Here is a 19365-nt window from a genome sequence, read left to right on the forward strand (position 1 = left end):
CAAAAAGGAGAAAGGAGCTGGATAAGGGAGATGGTAGGTTGCAGGGCTTGGTTTCAGAAATTAACCTAAACTTCGAACATTTTCATGCCTATGATCACTAATATTAAAGCAGATGGTAAATCCAGGGGATAAGCCGATTGTTCACAAAAGGTAGATTTTGATATTACTGGTAAGACGGTCAAACGTGCCCATCTAATTCCACCAAACTATTACTGATTCAAATTGGTAAAATTGAAATGAAGACATTTCTTCATAATAAAATGACAACTTCAAGAAGCAAATTACAGGATAACATCCAGAATGTTCCACAGACCTCTGAAATCAGAAGTCTTTTACCAGCAAAACCACTGAATACTGCACGACTCTTGGAGAACACTGAGAAGGTTGGACCACTTTTTCAAAAATGGGGGGAACATTCCAATTCCAGTGATTTTTGGAAGGTACTGGGACACAGCTCCAAATTTGGAACTGTCCCAGAAAATTTGGGATGGCTGGTCACTTTTCTTTATTATTGGATCAAAATCTTTGCCAACTTCTATCATGCCTCAGAGCAGCTTTGAATGGGGATCTCTGAAGATACTGACTAGATGAGAAATGAATCAACAACATATTTCAGCACAATGAACATTATTTAATATGTAATATTAACACATTTACTCAAATATAAGATGACCCTGGTTATAAGATGCCCCCTCCCCCCATAATTAGATTCTATATATGGAAAAATTACAAATCTGATATAATTTTCCAGGCATAGAATCTAATTATTAGAGGTTTGCTTCAAAATTGTCCCACTGCTACAGAAGGGAAAATAAATCTGCAGGGTCAGGTAGCCCCTTTGCTTTTTGTCCCCCAACTTCTTCTCCCTCCAGCTCCTTCCCCCCCTGGCCTTACTGTTAGACCCTGCTTTCTGTAAGTACATGGAAGTGAGAAGCAAATTTGAAAAAACTGACCTTGAAAAAAAAATCTGTAGTAATTTGCATATGTTACACATACACTTAGCTCTTATACAATTGATGCACGTTATCTTTTTAAAAACTGCTGAAAGTTTAGCACAGATATTGTATAAACACACTTTTAAGTATCACTTGGGCACCTATCTATACGTAATATAAACTAGGCATGATATTAGTCTAAAGTCAGAATGCTCAGGATTTACCATATAGTTAATTGGGATGGGTCCCAACAGTCAGCAGCATTTCAAGCCATGGTGACCCCACAGCTCAGCACTTTTTAGTGTGTGTGTGTACTCCAGATACCCCACAACAAAGACCCATGTGCTAATTAGCCCTGAACTTATGACTGCAACTGGGTGTTCTTGTCATGAGTCCTGGGATTCTCCAAAAATTATATGCAGATGAGGTGCATGGCAACCTTGGCCAGCTCCACTGCATAGAGAGGAGGGCTATACTAATCATATGTGACAGTCTGAGAGAGGGGGCAATGGAAGGATTGTGGGTGAACTGTTTGAGGCCTCATTTCATCATGTTTGCCAGGCAGTTAAGCCTGGTGAAGAAACAGGAATCATTGGAAATGGAAAAGAAAGGTATAGCTCAACTGTGGGAATGAAGAAGTCAAATGTATACAATGCAGTGGCTCACCATGACTTGAAAGAGACCTGGGGCTGAGAAGTTCACTCAATGGGTACTACCATACATCTTATTCAGATGGACTGTACTAAGCTATTCTCTTTTGATAGGGTCCCATCAGTATATTTGTCCAATATAGGCCATGTATTCTATAGTCATGTTCAGTGTTAGCTGTGTTTAACTAACTGCACAGTTGGTTTCTATTACTGAGCACATGCTGCTTTTAATTTTATTTCAAAGACAGACTGTATATTTAATGTAGTTTCCTTGTATGTGAATGTAAGACAATTGCCTTTTCCCCCCATGTTGATTGGGAGAGATTGGGGAACCTCATCTTGTATTCAAGTGAATGTGGCATTTTAATGGCTTTAAATTGTTTCATTTTTTTAACTTTAGAAGTATTAGAAAGATAAGTACATTATAGTTTTGATTAATGAACCAGGTAAAGGCAATCTTTAAAACTAGCTAATCCTTATATTTTCCCTACCTTGCATTAGAATTTTTACCTATTATTTCCTTGCAGTATTATAGCATGCATTTTGCTTTATGCATATAGAAAAGCTATATTTTCAACTTTGGCTGACTGTATTGCAAATGTTAGACACAAGATGGTGCCCAAACACAAGTGGACATGTAATATATCAATGTTCTAATCTATCAACCTGAAGAAGGCACTTTTTTTGCCAGAAAGCTTGTCTAAGTTGGTCCAATAAAAGATATCACCAAAAAAAACTAGCTTCTCACCTATGTCCTGAACTATCATGCCTCTGACAACATTCCAAACCTACTTTATAATACAGGAATATGAATGGACAGAAATGGTGGGGTATCAAATTACCTTCTGCAGGATCAGGATTTTTTTTAATGTCTAGTATATAAAAATATGTAAATTTAACACTACTTCAGTTAAATAAATTGAAAATATTTTATTCTTTCTGATGTTAGAAATTACATGACAATTTCTATAAATTGTTGAGGTGGACTTCAGTGATCCCAGGTTCCAAAGCAGCCCAAGTCAAACTACTAGGAATCTATGGTCACAATTCCTACTGGAAGTCTTAGCACTGGATTTTGTCTCTGTAGTTTGTAATTTTGGACTATTACTATTTATTTTAAAGCCATCTAAAATTAAGGCAGAAAAAAACAACAAGGGCCAGATTCCATCTCAACTAAGCAGAAAGCATCCAAGTGCTGTCTATTCTCTCCTGTTAACGTTCCTTAAAATGCATCTACTTTGGTAACACTTAGTCATCTTACTCTTAAAATTGAGCACAAAAAAGAGCAAAGAGAAAGAGGATCTAAGTATCTTTTCTGCAAGCAGTTTCTCAGGGACTTGATCAGGGTGGCATAGCCTTCAGAATTGCACTTGGAGTACCTAGAGGTGGGACAGCTGGTCCTCAGCACCCAGTGCTGGCTTGGGCCCCTGGCAAATGTTACACTTAAGACATGATTGACTAGTCTGTTTATGGCATCCAAAATAGTAACCCAGCCACATGTTTAGGTAATTAATGGTGCCACAAAGAGGGAAACCATCCACAAACATATTACACAAAAAATGTGTAGTGTTTTTGTGGCTGGTTTCCATCAGTCCTACATTGAAAGCATGGCAGTATAAGGAGTTCACTGAGGTCACTAGAAAGCAGTTGATTATCAGGTGCATTCAGGACTACACCAGGGCTTGAACCAGCACCTGTGTGGTCCCTGCCAGCTGATGATTAGGTGATTGTTGGCCAGATCCAGGACCACAATGGAACTCTAACTGGTCCCAATGTGGTCCCTGCCGGCTGACAATCAACTGGCTCTGGGACTGCACCAGGGACCCAAAACCGATCAAAAAGCAGGTGATCATTGGTCAACTCCAGGGACTGCACCACAGCCAGCTGGAGCCCTGGTGCAGTCCCAGAGCCAACTGATAATCCATTGTGTTGGGAACCCAGCTTTCAATTTTTCAGTGCAGGAAAAGCCTGGAATCATGATCCTCTGGAATGGCAAGTAGGGCATGACTTGGTTCTGAGACCAATCCCAAAATCGTATATCTTGCCATACACATGTGGCATGGCAGGATGCTATTGCTGGGATCAGGAAGCAGATTCCATCATGCTTTTAAATGAATATCTGTCAGTAGCCTTAGAGGACTCTGCATCTCTTCTGTAGCAGCAGCAGTGACAGCAGATACAGGCAGACTGCTTGGCATGAGTAGCAGCTGGGAGGATCCCTGGGGTAGATAAGAAGGTACCTTCTCCATCTCCTCCCTTCTTCTGTTCTGCCTTTCTCTCATATCTCAGGTAAGTGCTTTAACTACCAGGCTCTAAAGTCAGTGTCTATTGTTGAAGCTGTTCTATTTTGTATAATTAATTATTCATTTAGCCTGAAAAAGAAAGACGATTTGCCTGAAAACCTAGTTGCCTGGAAACCTAGTTTTAATACTGTGGCCAGGAGGAGGCAGACAAGGGCTTCCCCTTGGATCTCACACATCCCAGATGTGCTCATCAGGCTATTTACTATTCTGGGGTCTCTTCCAATTCCAACTCTCATTCTTTTCAAGAGAGAAAAAATAAAAAAAACCCAACAAAAAACAGAAAGAAAAACAACATTGAGAGGTTGGTTTTATCTGGGGAATTTTGAATAGGACTTTTTTTTTTTCCTTTTGGTATTTCAAAAAGATTTCCTGGACAAGAAAGAAGTGTTTCCTGCCTACTTCTGGCAAGGACAGATTTCACATAATCCCCCTGTGAACCAAATACCTCACTCCATTGTGTGCTACATTTTTGTATTATAACAACAGATCAGTTGGGACTGTTTATTCCCCCATTCCATCCAGTGGGTGCATCTACACGAGGCATTTACTGTGGAGCTGCCTAATTAGTTCCACAGTAAAGTCTCAGCATCTACATATGTGGCCCTATTAGACCACAGGAAAATAATTAACTCTGTTACTGTTACTAGTACTACTAGTAAACAAGTACTATCCTATGGCAGAGTTCTTTAGTGCACAGAAACACACATGTAGACATTGATAGGGCTGGCTGGGGCATAAGGGTGCTTCAGTGTGGGGATGCCTACTGGTTAGTCCCACACTGAAGTACCCTCATGCCCCAGCCAGTCCCTCCACAGCAAGTTGAGCCATGTTGGAGCAGCCCTGGGCTGGCAGGATGACCAAGTGCAACTGGTGAACTCAGACTGATGGGGTGGGTGGAGCAACACATGGGAGCTGGGGGAGGTTTGCAGCCAGCCAGGAGCAGGGGGCAGGAGGGGAGGTTGCAGCCGGGAGTGCCCAGCCAGCTGCAACCCCCGCCTGCTCCTGGGCAGCTGCAAACCCCACCCTGCTCCCGGCTGGCTGCAAACCCCTCCCCTCCACTCCCATGTGACACTCCACCTGCCCCACCAGTCTGAGTTTACCAGCCATGCCTGAGATTGACCCCCCCCCAGGCCTCCTGCCAGCCACAGTTGCTTTGACCCAGCTCAATGTGCTGCAATCCCAGGCACACGTGTAAATGTGTTACCCGGGAGCAGTGAACTCTGGCACGATATACACCACAATGTATTGCTTTGCATGAATCTTATGTGCATACATTCCCACTGAATAGTAACACCTTTCTTTTTACAAAAGCAGAGTGAAGTCCTTCAGGTGTTCTTCCCATCATCCTTGAAAGAATGAGTAGATTGCTTGTCCTCATGCCCCAAGGGGAAAAAAAAAAATCTGTCAATCATACCATGTCTTCCATTACACTTATTAAAATTGTTAAAATAGTGTGCACTACAATAAACTTGTCATTAATCAAGAAAGTGAAGTCACATGTCCTGCTCTCTTCTACCATTAAAAGAGACATCTCACATGCACAAAAAAATCATTGTATCTTAACACCTGTCTCTCCTTTCCTAGCTACCTGAAGGTACCCTGGGTCAGAGTAAATGCAGCTTTTGATAAGGGTTAGTATGATGTACACATGAGTTATGATGCCTTTAAAAAAATTAGAGAGCCTTTTTAAATTAAAATTTTAAAAAAGATTTGACGGTGGATTATTTCTAGTATGAATAAATTAACAGAGAAGCCAATGGAATTTAATGGGACTACCAAGCCAAAACTATTTAATGTGGATATGCTAGCAAAATCATCCCTAAGTGCTAAAAGAGAAACATTCAGAAAAAAACCCTGCCCTAAATTACATGCATTCAACCTAACTGAGGTCTGTTAATTTCAAGAAATATTTAGTTCACAGGATCTCAGATGCTTACCATGTGTTCATCTCTCACTGAAGTCAACTGGAAAGCATTACCATACATCTTTATGTACAATGTATACCTATACAATAGTACTTTATACATTTTATTTGCCTTTATATGTATCATATAACCCTATAAATAGTACACATAAATACAGTAATCCAGAAATACTGCATTTGGCTACATTCCAAGAAAAACGGCTGGTTACATGGATGCAACCTTGAAGTCAAATGAATGAATAATATAACAACAATGAATTAGAATGAATGCTATAACTACAGAACCTGACACTATCTGTACTGCCTTGGTTCCATAGTCAGAACTTAAAACATCTGCCCATTTTACTTTTGGTTACAAATTGCACTAGAGATCAAAATATTTCAGTTTTGAAACATAGCCATCTTTCAGTTATCTTTCAGCACAACAGTTTTAATTTTTTTTTAATAAATATTTGATTGTCATTCTGTTCACATTCCAAATATAGCTTTTGCTTCAGCTTAAAAGTTCTTTACGTGTAGAAAATTTCATTTATAAAAAGATTTTTTTCAGGAAGTTTCAAGTGTCTGGAGATTAATCTCAGTCCAGTCTTAACAGTGTGAAATGCAAAATTCATGTACACACGCACATTATTTGTGCACAGATATCATAACTACATACAGATTTGTTGCACACACACCCATACACACACAGTAATAGGCTGATAATCTGGTTGATCATCAGCACAGCACAAGGCTACCCCAGACTTTCCCTCTGTTACACTGGCAACAAGAAGTGAGAGTAGCCAATGCCTTTTCAGTTTATATTGTGAATTCTTCAGTGTGGATACTGTCTCTCATTATGTGTATGAACCTTACTTAACACAATGGCTCCCTATTCTGAGCAAGTTCCTTTGCATTATCAGAATAAACACAATTAGAAATGTGCCTCTACAATAGCTCTACTGCACTAGAAGTTTGCTCTTACTTTGGGATAATCATCTTTGAGCAGGTTACTTCAACCATAAACAGGGATTTGGCTGACAGCACTGTACAAAATGTCTCTATTCTCCCAGTCAATCTGGTCTATGCTTCACTATAAGAATGGTTTTGTGTTTAGAAAAAGAAAATAAGAACATGGGTGGAGCATGCTCTCCTTTAAGCAAGCCAAGGCTTTAAGAAAAACCTCATACGGAAGTGGGACAAAATAATAGGTAAAGGAATGGTATTTTATGATGATCATAGATTGAAGGAGATACCTTTACTGACAAAAATATTTCTTATGCTGAATTATGAATAGAGAGGGATGGAATACTATCAAATATCTGTCAGGGGTGCTAGAACAAATATTTTGTCTACTATACATTAAGAAGGATTTTCTCATATGGATACACCCAGGTTCTGAGAGTATTCTTTTAGGTTAGTGGGGAAGTGTCTGTTCAGCAGAAAAGCTCATTGAGTGAGCAGTCGTTAATCAGGCTGGAGATCACTGTGAGAGTTGCAGAAAGTGTGGCAAACTGTTAATAAGTGGGCAAGGAAACACGTATAATATTTATTAGAGCAGTTCAAGGAAAACTCGTTTTTCAAATCCCATCTGAAAAAGAGAAACAAATGCCTGGGTCTGTTTTTTGCCTTTTCCTTCTCCAACTATGATTTTGAATCTCAATTGACTTCATATTGAGAGTACATATACACACTCATGCACACACATATCTATTGCATATTAAATTTTTTTAGTAGATGGATGGTCATAAGATATTTAAAGATCCAGATTTATTTTGAAAATATTTAAAATGGAAATGTGAATTGAACAGACACAACTTAAATGGACAAAACACAATGATATCTGGTGCACATACTAATACAACTCAATAAATATTCCATGTACCTACTACCTTCAGTCACATAACACTCGCTTATTTGTTTTATTAGTATAATTGGTTTAGCATCTTGCTTGTAAGATATTGTGACCCCACATTAAGAAAACAGTGACCCACTCTGTCATAAAATGTCACTGCACTTCAGTGATAGTAAAGTTCTAGGACCTATAAGACAGTGAGAAAAGGAGACTGGAAGAGAAGTACTAATATTGAAGGAGAAATCAGTGACTTAAGGTGTAAATAGTCTAAATCTATCTTATTTATAGATATACCTCTTTGAAACAGAGGTGATCAACTGCATGCAAAAATACCCTTTTTAAACTTCCTTTCCCAATGTAATGTGTTGTTTTTTTAAAACAACTTTGCTTCAAGAATTGATTCTGAGAAAGAGATCAAACTACCCTGCTGCTTACTAACCTCTTTCCACAAAGACCACAACCAGTACATGGACTTTTTTGGAACAAAAAAACTTTACCAGCACCTGCATGTCTTTCCAACACTGAAACTTTGGTAGCACATTAAGTAAAGGAACTTGTGTGAAAGCATCTCATGACAACTTGTACCATAATAAAATATGAGACTATATGGATTTTGCCACTCTTTCACCTGGGTATAACACATTAAAAATAATACAGAATCCTTACTAAGCTATAGAATCAATGCCTAAAATGAATGACAACAAAATGCTACCTGCCCCTACTACTGAAATGCCAGCTTGTTTCTTTTTTGGTTCTGAATGAACTGAATGGCCATGTCCACACAAGCACGGACATTTGTTTCGCTGGGGTACCACTGGTTCTTGTCCCTGGGAAATGCCTAAGAATTGAAGGGAAGCTGGGAGACGGTGATCACAAATTGATCACTTTCACTATCCATTGCAAAGCTGGCAAGTCAGTCAGAAATGCAGAAGTCCTTGACTTTGGGAAAGTCAGCATTCATAAGCTCAGGAGGCTTATAGTTGTCAAGGCCCTGAGAGACCATGATTTAACAGGGAGGGGAGTTTACAATAAGTGGTCGCTCCTTAAGGAAGCAATCCTTGAAGCACAAGAGAAGTCCATTCCAGCCCATAGGAAAGGTAGTAAAACGGCTTGGAAATGTTCTTGGCTCAATAGGGAACTCATGGATCTCCTGTGTCTAAAAAGAGAAGCTTATAAAGGATGGAAGATAGGAAACACCACTACAGAGAAGTATGCAGCACAGGTCCACACTGATAGGAAGCGAACTAGGAAAACCAAGGCTGTAACTAAACTCCAACTGACTACACGAATCAAGGACAATAAAGTCTTTCTTCAGATACATTGGAAGTCAGAAAGAAAAACAAGGGCAACACCGGACCCCTGCTAAACCAAATGGGGCAGCTGATAACTGACACCCAGGAAAAAGCCAATCTGCTTAGTGATTACTTTCATCGGTCTTTCACCAAAGAGACCATCCTGCCTGACAAGATGCAGCATAGCAAAATGCAGGATCACTAGGATAAGGGTGAATATATGCCCACCTTTGGTATAGATCTTGTGAGGCAACACCTTGAGAGGCTAGACACCCACAAATCAGCTGGTCCAGATTGGTTGCACCCAAGAGTGCTAAAGGAACTGGCTGACATCATAGCATGGCCACTAGGAAGGATATTTGAGAACTTGTGGCACTCAGGTGAGGTACCTGAAGACTGGAAGAGAGCCAATGTGGTGCCTATCTTCAAGAAAGGAAGGAAGATCTAGTAAACTACAGGCCAATTAGTTTGACCTCAATCCCTGGAAAGATCTTGGAAGAAATCAAAGAAGTCATTAATGACAGGATAACAAAACGCATCATTCTGAGGAATAGCCAACATGGCTTTTTTGTGGGTAGGTCCTGCCTGACTATTCTCATTTCCATCTATGACCAGGTGACACATCACCTGGACAAAGGAGAAGAGGTTGATATCATATATTTGGACTTCAAAAAGCCTTTGACCTGGTGTCCCGTGATGTCCTCATGGCAAAATTGGGGAACTGTGGCCTCAACAGCCTTATGGTCCTGGGGAACTTGCTCCAAGGTTGGACCCAGAAAGCGGTAGTTGATGGAACCAAATCAATAGGGAACGTAGTGACCAGTGACGTCCCCCAAGGCTCCATTCTTGGACCTGTACTCTTTAATGAATTTATAAATGATCTGGACTCTGGTGTCAGAAGTGGACTGGCTAAGGTCACTGATGACACTAAACTACGGGGAAGAGTGTCCACACTTGAGGATAGGCTGGTGATCCAGGCCAACCTCAACAGGTTTGCAAGGTGGGTGGATGAAAATCTGATGGCATTCAGTACAGATAAATGCAAGGTGCTCCACCTCAGGAGAAAAAACCTGCATCACACCTATAGGCTCAGTAGTGCTACACTCCGTAGCAATATGACTGAAAGAGACTTGGGGATCATGATTGACCACAAAATGAACATGAGCCACCAATGCGATACCGCATCCAGCAAAGCAAACAAAACTTTGGCTTGCATATATCAATGCATCTCAGGAAAGACCCAGGAAGTCATCTTGCCACTGTACTCAGCCTTGGTGAGGCCACAACTGGAGTACTTCATCTAATTCTTGGTTCTGCAATTCAGACAGGATGTGGAAAAGCTTGAAAGAGTTCGGAGGAGAGCCACATGCACGATCAGAGGGCAAGAGAGCAGTCCTTATGAAGAGGCTGTGAGCCATGGGACTCTCCAGTCTGAAGAAGCGAAGGCTTGGCGGGGGGGGGGGTGGCTTGATGGCAACCTATAAGTACATGAGGGGTGTGCATCAGGAAAGGGGAAAATGTCTATTCACCAGGGCACCCCAAGGGAAGACAAGGTCCAATGATCAAAAACTCCTGGAAGACCATTTTAGGCTACGCATAATGAAAAACTTCTTTACTGTCCAAGCCCCCAAGGCCTGGAATAGACTCCCCCTAGAGGTGGTGCAAGCACCTACTCTGGACACTTTCAAGAAACATTTGGATGCTTATTTTGCTGGGATCCTTTGACCTTAGCTGACTCCCTGCCCTGTGGGCAGGGGGCTGGACCCAATGATCTTATGAGGTCCTTTGCAGCCCTAATGTCTATGAAATCTATAAAGGTATGTAGACACCTAAAGGCAGAATTTAGTCCTTACTACTATGATAGTAAATGTTTGGCATGTCATTAAGGCCACTGACAGGTGTAACCCCCCCTCCCCCCCCCAAGCCCCCCAAACCCAAAAAACCCAGCACTTCACAGTTTGATCCAGCTTGCTCAATGTCTGTATGTATCATGTACTTCAGCATGGCTTTTTGGCACTTTAATAGCTGATTCAATCAGCTATTGGGCATTTGCTTTGGGCATGCACTGCACTACATGCGGGGGTGTGCCAAGCTGAAAATAAAGTGCTATTTTGGGGGGTTTTTTACATCTCTAAGCAGCCTAATTGTTTAGAGGAAGATTAGAAACTAAAATGCCCTGAAAAGATTTGAAACCTTGTCATAATGATGCTTAATATCCAATGCTATTGCTTATGAGATGATGTCAGTGCCTCATATTTTTTTTGGCAGCAGAAGGAACTTCATAAGTTGAATCATTGCTTTTACAGGGAAATGTTTGAATGTTCCAAAGCATATGTTTGAATAGTAAAGACTTGCAAATATATACTTGCTTAATCCACGCCTTCAAGATGGAACAGTATGCATTACTCTTCAATTCTTTAGATGTAATGAACCCCCAATGCCTGTGCAGTTGTTTCTAAGGTAACAGTATCCGTATTTTATTTATTTTTTTTTATGAATCAGACCTTGAATATTCAAGACTTCTCCAGTCACAGAATCAAGCAAGGAGCATTATCATCTTAAGAGAGGATTCTCACTGTATTTTAGACACTAGCATGATTTATAGACAAGAGGAACACATACTGGCCTTAAGACTGAAATGTCTGAGAACTGATATACACAGTTCCAGGCCATTTGGCTGCGTAAGAAATTTTTAATCAGAGCCATAATTAAGGAACCACATAAGCTGATCTCAACAAAGTCTCATTGCTTCATCACAGAGCACATACAGAATACAAATCAAGAATGCAAACATTTTAGCTACTGATGGCCTTCTGTTAGATCAAATATCTTTCGCTTGCGCCTCTTTTACTATGTGGCCGCATATTATTGCTATTGCTCTTATTGGCGTTCCCTACTCTCCCACCCTTCCCCCTCAGTACTTATCCCTTGCTTCATTGTACTCTGCCTGTCAGATGTGATCCACAAGAGTAAAAACAATATTAAAGTTAATATGAATCAGAATTTGTAAATAAATATACATAAACTCTTTTGCTGAGGTAATAAAAACATCTTATTATCTTTAAATCAAACAAAACCTATTCTCCTTTCAAAACTGGCTTAAATTCCTCAACCTTTCTGGAGGATGTTCTCATTGTTGCCTTGAAACAACTCTTTCTTTGCTAATAAGTCTGAGTCCAAGAGTTATTGCTGTTTTTCTAAATTACTAAAAGGGAGGGCTGCCTAGAGTAAATATTATTTTAGTCTGAGTTTTTCAAAACAAAATTTTCCATGTATATTTTCTAAATAATTTTCACTATTATGAAAAATAAGTCAAAGGTTTCCTTGCTAGGCAGGTGTGGGCCACAGTGGCAAGCATGTTAAAGCAACTTGCTATGATTCTAGTGGCATGCTCTTCATTTTTGTACCAGACTTATGAAAACCTCAATTGATACAAATGTTTGTGGATGCCTGGCCATTTGGACTGGAAAGTCAAAGGTGGCTAACTACATGATGTTAACTATATCATTCGCTTTTGTGTTGTTGGCTACAGCAAATAGTGTATTGCAACTGTTTTAATGTAATAGGTACATCTAAGGTTGGATGGACCTGTAATCTTACTTAGCAGGATAATGCCATACATAAATATTGCAAATGAGTACATACACATTAAGTATGTTAAAATAATATTGCAATTCTCCAGTGCCACTCATATTAAGATCTCACAGCACTTTCTAAAGAGCAAATTTCTCCTAATATCTTCCTCCATATTAAGTAAAGGGAAAGATTAAGAAGCTTGTCTGAATCAAATACCAAGTCATTGTAAGAACTGAAATTCAAGACTTCCCACCTCCCAGACCTGTACTCTATCCACTCTCTTAGAAATTATCACGAAGTGTAATACATATGGAATAAAAATTTTGTTGGTGACTTATTTAGCTTGTTAAGCAACATCCTTCTGTGCTTATTCTGCATGAAGAAAATGCCATTAGCAATTTATGAGTCTTGTATCATTTAACATACTGAAAGATAGAGTGCTTGGAGTCTTACGTTCTTGGAAAGATGTGAAGAGCATCTGGAATCGGCTGTGTCGACTTCCTTCATCTGCCCACATGCGAATTACCCCAAGACCAGTACGCAGCATCACATCATTAGCAACAGTGCTACAAAATTTAGCTTTTAAATCTTCTACAGAGCTACTTCCATCATAGACAGCCACGAAATTCCTTTTGCATTCATTAGAATTCTGCATTTCATAGTCCAGGAATCGCAAATATATCTACAAAAGAAGAAGTGAACCAAAACATGAAGAATCATTAAACAATATTACTCCCATTTGTTGAAAAATAGACACTAAATTTTAATCAGAACAATCAGAGCGACTCTTCACTGACCATGTTTATGTTCTTACACTGGTACAGTAAATGAGTGTTGCTTATTTTTCATCACATTGCATCTACCCCTGAATTCTAGTCCAGATGATGCCCTCAGTTCCAATATATACTACTAAATGCATCCCTTTTTTAGAAGTGTCTTGTTATCATCCAACCTGGGCAGAGAGATGAGAAATCCCTTTCTGAATTGCTTTCTTAGGTACCTTGCACAGAAAATAATAAGGCAAATAATTGATGCCCCCTTCCCAGAGTCAAGATGTGTTGACTCCAAGATATGTTGGCACCACTGATTCAACAAGTGGAAATGTAGGAGCCATTCATTTACCTTTCCAAGTTTGCTCAAGCAATTTGGTCACCATCTCAGTCATTGTAGGCAAAGCCCTTACACTAAGAATTCTATGATTTGACAGGGATTAAATTAACAATGTTTCATATAAATTTCTGTAGAAAACTTGTCTTTGGCTATCCTTCAATATGAGGATGATGTTTGCTGGGGGCGGGGGGCAGGGGGCATTATTGGTGAGTCGTAAGATGGCTGAAGAGTCTAATCTGTGCTCTGCAAGTTTTTCCATGGATATGACAGATGGTGCCTTGGGAGGGGGAGGAGTGGGGAGGATGGAAGCAGCTGTTGGCCAGGATGTTGTGCACCTTCCTTCCTCCTGTGCCATTTCTTGGCTTTCTGAGCAACACTGTTCTCTTTGAAGTGGGCTGTAGCTTGGTGTATGGTGTAATGCCATTGAAACCTGTTACCAACAAGCACTTCCCAGTTTATAAAGTTGATGCCACCCTTAAAGTATGCTTTCAGGGTGTCCATGTAGTGCTTCCTCTGTCCTCTGTCATTCCTCTTTCCATGACTGAGTTGAGAGGAGATGACTTGCTTCAGGAGATGAGTGTCAGCCATCCTCACACAGTGGCCAGACCAGTGGAGTTGATGTTTCATGATCTTTGCCTCAATGCTGGTTATCTTAGCTGCAGAGAGGGTGCTGGCATTGGTGCAGTGGTCTTCCCATTTAATGCAAAAAATCTTCCTGAGGCAACACTGATGGAACAGTTCCAGGAGCTTAAGATGGCTTTGACATGTCACCCACATTTCACATCCGTAGAGGAGTATGGGGATAACCACTGTGTTATAGACCAGGATTTTAGTTTCCATCTACAGATTTCAGCTGGCAAAGATACGGCAAAGCAGCTTTCCGAGGTACACACTGGCACAGTGAATCCTATGTTCAATTTCTACATCAAGACTGACTAACGGGGAGAGATAGCTGCCTAGGCATAAGAAATGCTTGACGTTTTCAAGGGGTTCTCTACCAATGGTAAGTTGTGGGGAGAGGGGAGCAGCTTGTGCTGGGGCATGCTGATAGAGCATCTTTGTCTTCCCAGTATTAAGATAGAGTTCCAGGCTATGATAGGCACCTGAGAAAAGGTCAACGGTGGATTGCAGATTTGTCTCAGTGTGTGCGAGGATAACACAGTGGTCAGCATACTGAAGGTCTATGATACCAACCTTGCTAACTTTTGCTTTGCCGTGAAGGCACCACAGGTTGAAAAGGTGACTGTCCATTCAATACTTAACTCCAATTCTGGGAGGAAGGCGGTCACAGATGAGAATCAAAATCACAGCAAGATAGATGGAGAAAAGGGTTGGAGTGATGATATAGCCCTGCTTGACACCAGTATGGATGGTAAATGGGTCTGTCTCTGATCCAATGCAAAGGACTGTGGTGGCCATCCCATCATGGAGTAGTCTGAGTATGCTGATGAACTTCAGTGGAGAAGTAAACCTAGCCAGCACCTTCCATAAGGCTTCACAATTGATGGAGTCGAAGGCCTCAGTTAGGTCAATGAATGCCGTAAACAACTCCCGTTGTTGCTCTTTACACTTTTCCTGAATTGGGCATGCAACAAAAATCATGTTGGTGGTACCCCACGATGGTCTAAAGTCACACTGGGATTCTGGAAAAACATCTTTGGCAAGGGGGAGGAGGCAATTCAGAAGGATGCGAGTAAAAATCTTCCCAGTGACGGAGAGGAGGGCAATGCCTCAGTAGTTGCCACACACCAACTTGAAGATGATCACAATGTTGGAAAAGAAAAGATGACATGTTCCACAGAATTTTAAGCTATATCATCAAATGTAATAACATATCTAATTCATGATAAAGAATAAAAAAATGGTTTGAACTGTTTAGAGTTACCATTCACTCAAGTCTGTAAGACTAAGTCAGGAAAGAAACTGTGTCAAGAAAAAAATTCTAGTAAATTAAAGAAAAGTAAACAGTCCAGTAATACAGATAATAAATAATAGTTTAAAAGGTACATTATGTGTACTTTATGACTGTTCAAAATATCTAGCACACATTATAATTTTTTTGTACAAAACTATAGTAAGGCAGAAAGAGTATAAAAACCTGTGTGTGTATGTATACATGTGAACCCAGTATCCAGCAGAATGTATGTCAAACCTAAATCTTTACTTGAAAGGGAGAGAGGAAAAAAGAAAACTTCAAATGAATTAAGAATCATGAATACTTCCCTCTTCAGGGAATCTTTCACACAAAAAATCCCCCCATTCACTTCTAATAGTTTTCTACATGTACAGAAGAACAGGGCCTGTTCATTACATTTTATAGCCTAGCATAAAGTATAAGCATCGTATCCCAGGAATCTAAAGAAACCTTTGTTTCACCTCACCCATGTATTAAAACACAAATGACTTAAAATGTATGGCACTATTAAGCAGTCTGTTACTTGACTAAGTATGCTTCCAAATTAGCTATTAATGATTCAGATAAAATATCATAATGCATTTCACCATTCCATTCTTTACAAATGAACTCGCTTCAGATAATGCTAATATTAAGAGAGCTTTTGGTGCATGAATAACTCAGTACATGAAAACTAGATTGTTTAGGTTCTTTCTGTCTGTCTGATCCTTATTTTGACAATAGGTTTTTGTGGGGTTTAGGGGGAGAATGGGGTGGGGGGGGGTGTTATATAGTACCTTTCATCCCAGGTTTTAAAGTTGGTTCCCAAACACTAGTTACACTCTATAACATACTTGTAAATTTTAATATTACCATTTTACATATAGAGAAATCAAGGCTCAGAGTGGGTAAGTAATAGCATACCAGTGTCATAACCAAAACTCAGAGCTCTTTGTGGTCAATTTTATACCCTAGCTATTACCCCAGGATCTATTGCAAAATTCCTTTCTCCTGAGAAGATGATACACCAGTTAGTATAACTGAGAAGATTTGTTCAAAACAAATTACCAGTAGTATTGAGTAAATTTATTCCAGAATAGTCAGAATGTCTTTTGAAAAAGCAACCATAAGCTAAGAAAACTTTAGTTTGCTGATCTATAAAATGCAACGTTTTCTTTAATTCACAAGCTCCACAACCTACAAAGTATTATTTCACCAACCTCTATCTACAGCACTTTCCTTTTCACCCATTACTAGTGGAAGTATTACTACCTTGCTTTTTCAGGGATTGTCATTTTCTTCTCATGGTGTTTTGATAAACACTGTGTCTTGAGAGCTAGCTCCGATCTCATTCATGAGCATCCACCCCTGACTCATCTACAGATATTGGTTACATGATCAAGGAATCTTTAAAAGATATTGGTGTATTTTTAGCTGTGCTTAATGTGACAAATGTATTTTAAAAGAAACCAAAAAAAAAAAAATCTCAGTGCCTACTTTTGTCATCATGTCATATTCCTTATTACCTGTCCTGTTCTTCCTCTTTTCCCTTGACTGCCCTTCCCTTCCTTTCTTGCATATGAATACTATCTCAACACCTTTTCTACCCTTGGCTCTTGAAATCTTCATTCTTTTTACCCCATCACTCTATTGTTGATAACTGGCTGTTAGTATTATTAGTAATACCAGTCATCAGAGGAGCTCCTAATTTCCCTTCATCTCTTACATAGTATCAACCCAAGGTACAGGGCACTGGTGAGGTGGCAGCTCTCTTTTATATCCTTTGGGTTTATGTTTGCTTGGGAGAGTCTAGATTGGGCATCTCTAGAAGCAGCTGCAAACAAGTTCAAAAAAAATAACAAGTGCCCTACCTTATCTATGCAAACCACATACAGGTGGCCTGTCAGTCATGAGCAATAGTGTGAGGCTAGATTGATCAGATTCTGCACAGCTGTGCAGAACAGAGACTCCTCCCCCCACCCCCCGCAAATTCCTTCACAGTTGCTCAGGGACCTCTCACAATAGCATGATCTGAATAAAGCAGGGACTCCATGCCTCTGTCAGACCAAACTGAAAATAGGGAGCAATGGGTGGAGAGAGCCAAGATCATAGCCTCAGTTCTTTACGTGTAGAATTGTTACATTGTGGAAAGCCAACTCACAGTCTAATCTTGAATGGACTGCTCACTCCTGTATGAAAGCAGCACAACAGAAATTGTGGATCACTGAAGCGTACTCTCTCTGGTGCACCACTAGGCTGGGTATCTACATAACCTTTGGAAGGGAGTGAGTGTGATAAGTTACTGCCAGATCTGTCTCAGGGCAGTCCAAATTCTTAGTGTGGAGACAGAATTTACACGTACAATGATATAAGTGACCAGAAACTGGTTCAAATCTGTAACACAACAGAAGTTCACTGCACATAAACTGCTTTCAAAATGACTGAAACTGGTTTAAAGGTAAACCTGGATGGATATAGGATCAGATTTAACTGATTAAGGTTCAATTGGTTTATTGAACTTCTGTCCCAGATCCCCTCCTTATTCAAGTTACTCACAGTCTCCCAGCATCCCAGGATGCTTTGCACCTCCCCTGTGAACCCCAGCTTGCAGAGTAGGAGAGCTAGCCTTGGCCCAAGCTGTCTGCTTCAGCCAAGACAGGAGGCATCCTCTAGTAGATGCCACAGATTTCATAGACATTAGAGCTGCAAGGGACCTTGCAAGATTATTGAGTCCAGCCCCCTGCCCAAGGGGCAGGAAGTCAGTTGGGGTCAGATCACCCCAGCAAGATAAGCATCCAACCATTTCTTAAAGGTATCTAGAGTAGGTGCTCTCACCACTTTTGCGGGGAGTCTATTCCAGACTCTGGAGACTCTAATGGTAAATAAATTTATCCTTATGTCCAATCTAAAATGATCTTCCAGAAGCTTATGACCGTTGGACCTCGACTTCCCTTGGGGTGCCCTGGTGAACACATGTTCTCCCAGTTCCTGATGCACACCCCTTATATACTTATAGGCTACCACCAAGTCACCCCTGAGATCTCACGTCTCCAGAATGAAGAGTCCCATGTCTCAGTTTCTCCTCATAAGGCCTCTTCTCTTGACCTCTAATCAAGCATGTGGCTCTCCTCTGGACTCTCAAGCTTCTCCACATCCTTTCTAAAGTGCCACATGGCTTCTGGCTTAAGCCACTGCAGGCATGTGGCTGCATTTCCAGAATCAGAAGTGAATATTTTCATTGTTTACAGTTTAGACTAACCTGTGAAGATTGAATTGATTCATCCTTGAGCTTTTTGACTGTCTGTACTTAGCCGTGGCTGAGGGCCATACTAGCAGGGCAGACCCAAATCAGTAGAGGCCATGGGTCCCCGAGGCCACATTTCCCTCTCACTGCCATTTCACCACATGCCCAGGTGCTCCCCTCCCTGCTCTGTGCACCCCCTTCTCCTCAATGCTGCTCACTGCCCCTCCCCATTGCACTATACTCCTGGGCATCCCTCCCCCACTACACTTTATAGTTTCTTCTGCACCGTATTCCCCAACAATGCTGCTCCCTGCTTCTCCCTGTTACATTCCATACATCTCTCCACTGCTGCGATGTTGATTAAAGGATTTCTGTTTTATCTTGATGCTCTAGTTCCTTTTAAGTTGTTTTAGTTGTCTTGTCACTCCCCCATTTTTAAGTTATTCTTTTTTCGTATTGAAAACCACCTTGAGCCTTTGTTGGGAAGGATGACAGAAGTTAAATAAAAAAGGTACATGGTTTTCCCTAAAGAGAGAGTACTGATAACATCCTATTATTTTGTGGAAATAATGAAACAAGGAACATAATCAAAATCTTCTGCAG

At 40.5% G+C, this 19365-nt stretch overlaps 1 protein-coding gene across 6 annotated transcripts in view; it reads right to left on the bottom strand.

The window, feature by feature from the left end:
- NETO1 (neuropilin and tolloid like 1) overlaps positions 1-19365 on the bottom strand; it is a 101186-nt gene that overhangs the window by 10552 nt on the left and 71269 nt on the right. For all 6 annotated transcript variants that reach the window (XR_009460785.1, XR_009460786.1, XM_019490310.2 and 3 more), the window contains exon 7: positions 12968-13196. Coding sequence is in view for 4 of the 6 variants with exons in the window: in XM_019490310.2 (XP_019345855.1) it covers positions 12968-13196 (229 nt within the window). In the remaining 2 variants the exon portion in view is untranslated. The remainder of the gene's footprint in view (positions 1-12967; positions 13197-19365) is intronic.

The sequence above is a fragment of the Alligator mississippiensis genome, chromosome 3, assembly GCF_030867095.1.
Source record: "Alligator mississippiensis isolate rAllMis1 chromosome 3, rAllMis1, whole genome shotgun sequence".
Classification (NCBI taxonomy): Eukaryota; Metazoa; Chordata; order Crocodylia; family Alligatoridae; genus Alligator; species Alligator mississippiensis.